The sequence below is a fragment of the Leuciscus leuciscus genome, assembly GCF_965113295.1.
Source record: "Leuciscus leuciscus genome assembly, chromosome: 10".
Classification (NCBI taxonomy): Eukaryota; Metazoa; Chordata; class Actinopteri; order Cypriniformes; family Leuciscidae; genus Leuciscus; species Leuciscus leuciscus.
In genome coordinates, this window is record NC_138734.1 from 44239529 (window position 1) to 44249764 (window position 10236).

The 10236-nt window shown below is 38.5% G+C and overlaps 2 protein-coding genes across 3 annotated transcripts in view; one reads left to right on the plus strand and one right to left on the minus strand.

Annotated features, from left to right (window-relative positions):
• nnt2 (nicotinamide nucleotide transhydrogenase 2) overlaps positions 1-7130 on the plus strand; it is a 34802-nt gene extending 27672 nt beyond the window's left edge. For both annotated transcript variants that reach the window (XM_082182327.1, XM_082182326.1), the window contains 4 exons: positions 978-1059; positions 1903-2021; positions 4632-4747; positions 6851-7130. In XM_082182327.1, the coding sequence (XP_082038453.1) occupies positions 978-1059; positions 1903-2021; positions 4632-4747; positions 6851-6997 (464 nt within the window). In that variant the 3' untranslated portion in view covers positions 6998-7130. The remainder of the gene's footprint in view (positions 1-977; positions 1060-1902; positions 2022-4631; positions 4748-6850) is intronic.
• Positions 6999-10236, minus strand: dtwd1 (DTW domain containing 1). Its single transcript, XM_082182402.1, has 4 exons — positions 9979-10236; positions 8919-9062; positions 8251-8449; positions 6999-7410 (listed from the first exon to the last, which is right to left on the minus strand). The coding sequence occupies exons 1-4, from the start codon at positions 10171-10173 to the stop codon at positions 7184-7186; spliced, it is 765 nt and encodes a 254-aa protein (XP_082038528.1). The 5' UTR covers positions 10174-10236; the 3' UTR covers positions 6999-7183.

Below are 10236 nucleotides of genomic sequence, written 5' to 3' on the forward strand. Positions count from 1 at the left end.
TGTGCCTGTTGTTGCACACTAGGGGGATTCATGTAGATCTACATCAAGACATTGAAAGATTTATACATTTTCAAAGTTTTAAAAGCTTTTTGCTTCATAGAAAGTCGAATTGATATATAATAGAGTGTGCTTGTCTCTATAGTTCTCCAAAAGACCAAATAATAAACGTTTCCAAAACAACACAAATCGGCCGTCAATGTTCTTTGTGATAAAATTACAAACATTTTGCCATAATGGTCTTACAATCGGGCAGTGCCGAATAAATGATCCACAACTGTCACAAAAAGTGCAATTAAAATCAATGTCACTTTTAAATTTCACAAAGTAATGTTTTTGAATGATACTTCCTTAACTTTGTTTGTAATTAAATATTTATTACGCATAAGCCAAACCTTTATCCACACAATATTGTCTGTCAATTGATTCCAATATGAGTAAATTTAACTCTGAATCAACGTGCAGCAATGCTACTTTATTCTAAATGTCAATCATTTGTTAACAAACAAGTATTCATTACTTTAATGAGCTCATTGTTTCTGCATTAAATTATTACATTGTTTAAATTAATACATTTTTAGCTAACTGTGATTTGTACATGTACATTTCTGAAATGCATAACTTAGACAGTTTCCTCAGATCACTCTACATTGTAATTCATGCATTTTCTTTAAATCTGCTTTGAAATGATGTGTATTGTGAAAAGCGCTTCAAATGTTAATTGAATTGAATTAAATATAAGGCAGAGACACATTGTTTCTTTGAAATAACGCTCTTATGAATCTGTTTTGTGAGTTAAAAGAAAAACACATATGCCCTACATAAGAACTTACTATAGTAATTGTTGAATATGAATTATTTTCTGATGTCTAAACAGTGTGTGTGTGTGTGTGTGTGTGTGTGTGTGTGTGTGTGTGTGTGTGTGTGTGTGTGTGTGTGTGTGTGTGTGTGTGTGTGTGTGTGTGTGTTCTCTCGTACAGGCTGGGGTCTGTGCGCGGCCAAGGCTCAGTATCCCATCGCTGACATGGTGAAGATGTTGAAGGAACAGGGCAAAACTGTGAGGTCAGACGCTCAACTCTCGCGAACTCTTAAATCAACGAGAACATCAAAATAACCCCGAAATAATCGCATGCTGAACTCTCACACATCCAATGTTTTCAATGTCTTGAATACTTGGCAGGTCAGCTGCGTAATTCTGTTAAAAAGGAGACAAAACACATCTGTGTCTAATAAAAAAGCGCTGGTAAAAACGCAGGCGTTCTGTAAATAAAGAGGGAAAGTGTAAAACATTCTCCGAGTATTTACATCGCAGACGCTGGAGAAGCCAGAGTTTATAGCTTGAGGAATAAACGCTTTATTCTCAGGTGCTCTTGTTAAGTTCTGAGTAATATTAATTAACAACATGCACTTACTATATAATTATAGTTAGTCATGTAATTATGCATTATGCAAAAAAAACCCATTCTTTCTTAGTGTTTTTGTCTTGTTTTCCAGTACAAATAAACATTCTTAAAGCAAATGACTTGAGATATCAATTGCAAAATTGATCAGTTTTTTGCTTAAAACTACAACAAATATCTGCAGATGGACTATGAATTAATAATTGTTTTCCTTCTGAATTAAGTTTATATTTCTGACCATATTGGAAGATATTTGTTCTTGTTTTAAGCTCAAACTCACTTCATTTTGAGCAAGTTTTCAGTAAACAAGACTTAATATCTTCAGTCATTCTGCTTCTCCAGTAAATGCATCTTGATTTAAGAATGTTTAGATATTTGTGCTGGAAAACAAAACGAAAATACTGAGGAAGAACATCATTTTTGCAGTGTTTTTTACTATAATCAGTGTTTTTCTGATTATAAAGCTCATATTCTGCCGTAGTTGAGTATCGTGTGTGTGTGTCAGGTTTGGGATTCACCCGGTGGCCGGACGAATGCCCGGACAGCTCAATGTGCTCTTGGCCGAGGCCGGCGTCCCGTACGACGTGGTTCTAGAGATGGACGAGATCAACGATGATTTCCCAGGTCAGATTTATTTATTTATTTAAAGGGCTCATATAATGCCCTTTCATATAAGTCTCTGATGTCCCCAGAGTGTGTGTGTGAAGTTTCAGCTCAAAATACCCCACAGATATTTGTATATAGCATGTTAAAAATGTCACTTTTTGAGGGTGAGCAAAAACACACTGTTTTTGTGTCTGTCCCTTTAAATGCAAATGAGCGGCTGCTCCCGGCGCAGGGGGCGGAGCTACAAGAGCTTGCACTCACACAAGCTGCGTCCCAATTTGCTTACTTATACTACGCTCTAAAAGTATGTACTCTTTTTGTGAAGAAAAAGTACACACTTTTGAGTGTGTAGCAAAAGTGTAGGCAAGCTTTGGGACACGCTCACGGACAGATCTGTCACCGTAAACTGCCCTGTCAATCATCTTGTCACAGTTAAAATCCTCTATTCTATCTAATTTAATTTCCTACCGTTTCGGAGAGAAATGTTGTCGCACGTTGATCTGCAGTCGTGGGTCTTTCATGCGGAGACTCTCCTCATGTGTTTGCAGTTTGAATATTATGATGCATTTAAAAGTTAATGGCTAAACGTATCTATAACAAAAGTTCACAATGCATCTGCAGATGAAGTATGATGTGGACAACATTGAATAAATACATTTTCGTCAGGTTAGATACTGATAATGAATCACTCAAACCCCTTTATCTAAACCTCTCTGCATAACTGCCGGACTCGTGCGTCCTCCATGTCTGTAGTTTTTTAACACTTTTCACTCATGTTTGTAGTTCTAAACGAATCCTCGTCCAACGCGCGATGGGTTGTGGGTAATATTAGCCATTAGAGTCGCATCGATCTGCACTTCGGATTCTGACCGGAGATAGTAGACCATCCGGGTATCTTTGGAACACTCATTTCAACATACTACGATTTGGGATGTACTAATTCTATTTTCGAATACTATTTAGGACGGATAGTGTGCGAATTGGGACGCACCGACAGACTTGCACTGAAAATTTCAAAAACTTTTAGCCTTTTATGTTCAAACCGGAGTCGAACAAAGATGGAGAGACTCAAGAAGAAGAGACAAACATGTAGAAGCAACAGGACATTTCTGAATGGTCAGTTGATGAATGTATGTATCTGATGTGGAGTCATCTTCTAGTCATTGATTAGCATATTCTGTCATGATAATCTATAAATCGCGTTCCCGGGGGCGGAGTTTATGTAAATTTTAGGGTTAGTGATGTCACTAACCCGTGAAGAAGCTTATTGTAGTTCCTACCAGCCATGTGTTGTAGTCCTTAAAAAGCAATTTCTTTAAAAGCAATTATCTCCCTTTGCTCTGATGAGTGTTGTAACTTTGCAGATGTTGTTTATGCTCAAACTGCAACATTACACACTAACTAGAGTTAGAAAAGTCAGATCACAACCACCCCTTTAATGTTTCATTTGTATAGGGACAGATACAGTAAACAGATACAACTATGACAACAGCCATCCAGTGTGTGGATCATAGCGCTTGTGGCTAAAGCTAATTTGCAACACGTGTCCCTAGAATTTAATAGCAGATTTAATAGCGTGTTGATCAGAAGAGCCGATTCGCAGTCTGATTCTGTGTTGTGAAGTGCATCACGTTCAGTTTTCCTCATCTAGTTTATTTACAGTAATCAAATGTGTCCATTAAGGGCTTAAATACTTACAAATTTTATTTAAAGAACTGATCTGACTGTTACATCAACTCTGAACTTCATCTTAGTATTTATCTACACTAGTGTTGGGTTATATTTGTGAGTCTCTTCTGCTCACCAAGGCTGCATTTATTTAATTAAAAATACAGTAAAAAGCACAAAATAATATTAGAATTTAACATGTCTGTTTTCTATGTGAATATACAGTAAAGTGTAATTTATTCCTGTGATCAAAGCTGAATTTTCAGCATCATTACTCCAGTCTTCAGTGTCACATGATCCTTCAGAAATCACTCTAATATGATGATTTGATGCTCAAGACACATTTATGATTATTATCAGTGTTGAAAACAGTTGTTCTGCTTCAGACTTCTGAGTAAACCATCATACTTTTTTTTTTTCAGGATTCTTTGATGAATAAAAAGTTCAAAAGAACAGCATTTACTTCAAATAGAATCTTTTGTAACATAAATGTCACTTTTGATCAATTTCATGCGTCCTTTCTGAAGAATTTTTTTTTTTTTTTTTTTTATAGTAGTAATAATGTTATGTTAAATAGCCAAAGTAATTTTTTATGCCCATTGATTTCCATTGAATATGAAGCAGTGAGCGAGTTATCAGCCGTCTGACTGTGCTGTCAGTGTGTTGTTTACGCATGCGGTGTAAAACACGTCTCGTATCTGTCCGGCACAGACGGACGAGCCGATGATCACCAGACGGCAGCGGTCAGGACACATGTGGAGTCTGGTCTTTGTAATAACTCATTTTGATTATGTAATTGTGCCTAGACATGCAACCTTGAGTTGGAGTCGGAGTCGGAGGGCAGCACGTGTTTTTATTTAGCCGGCGCAGATAAGCATGTAGAGCGAGGGAGAAACCTGATCGCATCGCATGAGAACGACCGTCTTATTGTTCTTTTTGTGTGTGTGTGTGTGTGTGCAGAAACCGACCTGACACTCGTGATCGGAGCCAATGACACCGTCAACTCCGCAGCGCAAGAAGATCCGAACTCTATAATCGCTGGGATGCCGGTGCTGGAAGTGTGGAAGTCAAAGCAGGTGATTATTGATTATTGATTATACACAGCCGTGTGAATAAGGTCTACGTCTACATTTGAAAACACAAAATGTCCACACTAGCGTTTTCCAAAAGTTTCTCATCCACACTGGCTACGTTTACATGCAACCAAATAATCCATTAGTAATCGGATGTAAACGCCTTAATCGATCCGAACGAAATTTCAATCGGATTGAAAGGGCTGGTTTATTCCTTTTCTAATCCGATCGAGAGAACATGTAAACACTGGATCGGATTGAACTTAATGTGTATTGATATCGTAATGACTTAGAAATAGCGTAATGACTTAGAAATAGCGTAATGACGTAGAAATAGCGTAATGATGTAGAAATAGCGTAATGACGTAGAAATAGCGTAATGATGTAGAACTAGCGTAATGTAGAAATAGCGTAATGACGTAGAAATAGCGTAATGACGTAGAAATAGCGCAATGACGTAGAAATAGCGTAATGACGTAGAAATAGCGTAAAGATGTAGAAATAGCGTAATGATGTAGAAATAGCGTAATGACGTAGAAATAGCGTAATGATGTAGAAATAGCGTAATGACGTCGAAATAGCGTAATGATGTAGAAATTGCTTGATGATGTAGAAATAGCGTAATGACTTAGAAATAGCGTGATGTAGAAATAGCATAATGACGTAGAAATAGCGCAATGACTTAGAAATAGCGTAATGTAGAAATAGCGTAATGACTTAGAAATAGCGTAATGACGTAGAAATTGCTTGATGACGTAGAAATAGCGTGATGTAGAAATAGCGTAATGACGTAGAAATAGCGTAATGTAGAAATAGCGTAATGACTTAGAAATAGCGTGATGACGTAGAAATAGCGTGATGACGTAGAAATAGCGTAATGACTTAGAAATAGCGTGATGACGTAGAAATAGCGTGATGACGTAGAAATAGCGTATGACTTAGAAATAGCGTGACGTAGAAATAGCGTAATGACTTAGAAATAGCGTAATGACGTAGCGTAATGACTTAGAAATAGCGTAATGACGTAGAAATAACGTAATGACGTAGAAATAGCGTAATGATGTAGAAATAGCGTAATGACGTAGAAATAGCGTGATGTAGAAATAGCATAATGACGTAGAAATAGCGTAATGATGTAGAAATAGCGTAATGATGTAGAAATAGCATAATGACGTAGAAATAGCGTAATGATGTAGAAATAGCGTAATGATGTAGAAATAACGTGATGATGTAGAAATAGCGTAATGACGTAGAAATAGCGTAATGATGTAGAAATAGCGTAATGATGTAGAAATAGCGTAATGACGTAGAAATAGCGTAATGATGTAGAAATAGCGTAATGACGTAGAAATAGCGTAATGACGTGTAGAAATAGCGTGATGACGTAGAAATAGCGTGATGACGTAGAAATAGCGTAATGATGTAGAAATAGCGTAATGACGTAGAAATAGCGTGATGACGTAGAAATAGCGTGATGACGTAGAAATAGCATAATGACAGAAATAGCGTAATGACGTAGAAATAGCGTAATGACGTAGAAATAGCGTAATGATGTAGAAATAGCGTGATGACGTAGAAATAGCGTAATGACAGAAATAGCGTGATGACGTAGAAATAGCGTAATAAATAGCGTAATGACGTAGAAATAGAGTATTTATATCGTAGAAGGTGGAGAAACCAGAATTTATAGCTTGAAGAATAAACGGTTACGCTTTATTTTCAGGTGCCCTTGTTATTCTAATAAGTTCTGAGTAATATTATTTAACAACATGCACTAACTATATATAATTATAGTTTGTCATGTAATTATGCAATATGCCAAAAAAAACAATCTTTCTTAGTATTTTTGTCTTGTTTTCCAGTACAAATAAAGCAAAATGACTTAAAACTAGAACAAATAAATAAATAATTGAAATCTGTAAATCTGTGTGAATGAGGATTGTTTTGACAATGGGGTTGACAATGAAGAAAAACTTCTCAGTTTTAAGCATATCGTTGTCTTGTAAACGTACCCTTAGTGTGGACATGGCCTAAGTGCGTGTGTGTGTGTGTGTGTGTGTGTGTGTGTGTGTGTGTGTGTGTGTGTGTGTGTGTGTGTGTGTGCAGGTGATCGTGATGAAGCGCACTTTGGGTGTGGGATACGCTGCGGTCGATAACCCCATTTTCTACAAGCCCAACACTTCCATGCTCCTGGGAGACGCCAAGAAGACCTGCGACAGTTTACAGGCTAAAATAAGAGAAGCCTTTTACTAACAAGAGTGCAAGAAATCATTTATTGTCAAATACACATTGAAGTGCCTTTAGAAATCCAATCAGTGAGTGTTTCAGCCATTCTGGGAATATGCATGCGGACTTTGACTTGTAAATAAAAAATATTTAAATCTCACTGAGACAAAATGCATCCATTGCGTTCAAATAATAGTTATTGTTTTGTTTGTTTCACACTTTCCCAGCAGCCAGTTTGGCTTTATTGATGAGTTTATGCAGGAATGAGAAGAAGAACAGCAGGTTGTCGTATTCTCCCGTGTACTCGGAGAAGTAGTGGTGGTGCAGGTCCTTCAGAAAGTAGTAAACGGCCTCTATTGTGGCCAGGTATGTGTCCGGACTGCCTTTCTGACGCCGCCAAAAACAGGTTCTTCTGCTCTTGAGCTCCACGTGTGGTAAAGCTGCAGGGAAATAACATTGATAACGTCAGGTCTGAGACACACACACACATGCTAAAGGGATTTTCACACTGCGCCGTTCTTAAACCCCTCTTTTAACCTCGGGTGAAGGAACGTTTCACACTTGTAATTTAGAAGTACTGATAAAAGTACAATGGATTGTACGGTTCTTTAAAGTCTCCCTGTAGTCAATAATTTATCCCTTAAAACTCATCTTTGATCACAGAAATTACATATTTAAAGTTTTTTCCTTTAAAAAAAACGTCATTCCTTATAATAGCTTGAAAGTTATTCGACACCCTTGCCTCATTAAGTATGCGCGGGTCTATGCATATGCAAATGAGCCCCGCCTCCACTCACTCACTCAGCTCAGAGATCCACTGGTTGACGATCACACGTTGATCTGATTGGTTACGATGTAGTTTGTGACGTCAGAAACACCAGCGATTTCAAACCATGATTTTAATGTGGTGTTTTAATAAGAATTTACATGTGGTTTATCTTAAAGCATATTGAAAACACCACATTAATAACCATTATTAAAAACATGGTTTGAAATCGCTGGTGTTTCTGACGTCACAAACTACATCGTAATCAATCAGATCAACGTGTGATCGTCAACCAGTGGATCTCTGAGCTGAGTGAGTGGAGGCGGGGCTCATTTGCATATTCATAGAACCACGCATACTAAATGAGGCAAGGGTGTCGAGTTACATTCAAGATATTTTAAGGCATGAAGACATTTTTTTCCAAGGATTTATTTTTTATGGTGAGTTTTAAGGGATAAAATGATTGAGTTTAAAGTGTGAAAAGCACTAAAGATGAGAGGGAATCTGCTGGCACCTTGAAGACGTTCATCTGTGATGATTCTGGTGGTTTGGTTCCAGGTGCTGTCGATGAAAACCACTCTCTGGATCGGACAGGTGTGAGTTTCAGAAGCCGCCGCCTTTAACCTCTTCGATCTCTGCGCTCCACCGGCAGAAAAATACTCCCATAATTCCTCCACCGTCATCGCGTCCGGTCCGGGAAACACCAGCACGATCTGTGGGAAGAACAGGGATCTGTAAAACCCGAGACGGACTCGGCACACGGCGGGTCGGAGGGGTTTCGCTTAGTGCTGGGCGGTATATCGGTTCATACCGAACACCGCTGTTTATTTTTGTTATGATATTAATTTTTAATATACCGCAATATGTCGCTTTAACAGCGTTGGGAACGCGGCGCGACACTGTTTGAGAGGGTCTTTTCACTGTGAGCGTGACGGTGAAGATGAAGAGGTTAAACTATAATTGATAGCTGTCAAATTATAATACAGTTTTCCCCATACATTGCTTCATAATATCAACACTGCCCTCCACAAATAGATTTTCTAAAAGGCTTTGACATCGTTGGATAAACATGAGCACTGCACGTTTCAAAGTTAGGGTTAGGGTACCGTGAAACCGGTATAGTTTTTAAAAATACCGTGATATAAATCTTTGGTTGTGCCGCCCAGCACTAGTTTTGCTCACGTTTTCTGCGCTCTGGTCCAGCTCGGGGATGCAGGGATATGTGTAGATGGTGACGTCTTCCGGCGCGAGGATTCTGGCCTGAATTGCCGTGCTCTTGCCGTCCGTTTCATTCGGGTGTTTGATGATGTCAATCTTCACCGGCAGCTGAAAACACCAGACAGATGTTTCATGAGCTTTAAAGGGGCTTTACAGTTCATTTGCATTTAAAGGGACACACACAAAAATGGGGTGTTTTTGTTCACACCCAAAAAAGGGCCAAATTTGACAAGCTATAATAAATTATCTGGTATTTTGAGCTGAAATTTCACAGACACTTTCTGGGGACGCCAGAGATTTATATTACATCTTGTGAAAAGGGGCATTATGGGTCAATTTAACAAACACAACATGCGATTCATTGTATATTTTGTTTTCCGTGGACCGTGAAAGGAGATGTCGATTCATATGAGGAACTGACTCTCAAATCATTTTCTATTCCTAAAACTATGGAAGGAATGAGTGTTTGGCGGCCATGAGTTTCCTGTGGGTTTTGGATTTATTGAGTAACTTTTATGTCGAAGGCCAATTGTCTTCCAGTAATGTTCACCACAAAACTTACTTTACTCATAATTACAAAATGTAAAACACGGTTAATTCAATCATGAAGAATTGGCTCGTTCTATAAATTAGTTAATTAAGTTATTCTGATTCAAGATTATAAAAAAAAATATTGATGTGCAAATAATGATAAATCATTTTCAATAAACACTGCAATATTCCATAAAAAATAAGAAGGTCAATTCTGATTTCATGGTGACTTTCAATTCTGGTAAATTTGACTACTTTCATATGACTTAAATTTCAGATTCTTATTGTTTCTTGTAATTTTAGCATCAGTCATACAGGTTTGGAGCGACATGATGAGCAAATGATGACAGAATTGACACTTTTGGTTTAATTGTTCCTTTAAATGTGCACAGTTACAATCTGATTATTTACAGTCATGCAAACTGAGTTATGTGTGATGATGATGATGATGATGATGCGAGCGCGTGCTGTTTAATGTGATGTTTTCACGGACCTTGACGCTCGGAACGTCCCGCGGCTCCAGCCCGACCAACGCGCAGCAGCTGTAGCAGTAAAACATGCGCGACGCGCCGCAACGCGAGCACTTCATCCGGCCCGCGCGCTGCGCGTCATCCAGAGGGGCGTGCGACGCGAGCATCAGGCCGCTCAGAGAGCTCCTGTCCCCGGCAGCGCAGTCCTGATCCGACATGATCGCGTCCACACACTCCACACACACACTGTAAAACAGATGACAACAATCCCACGTGTTCAC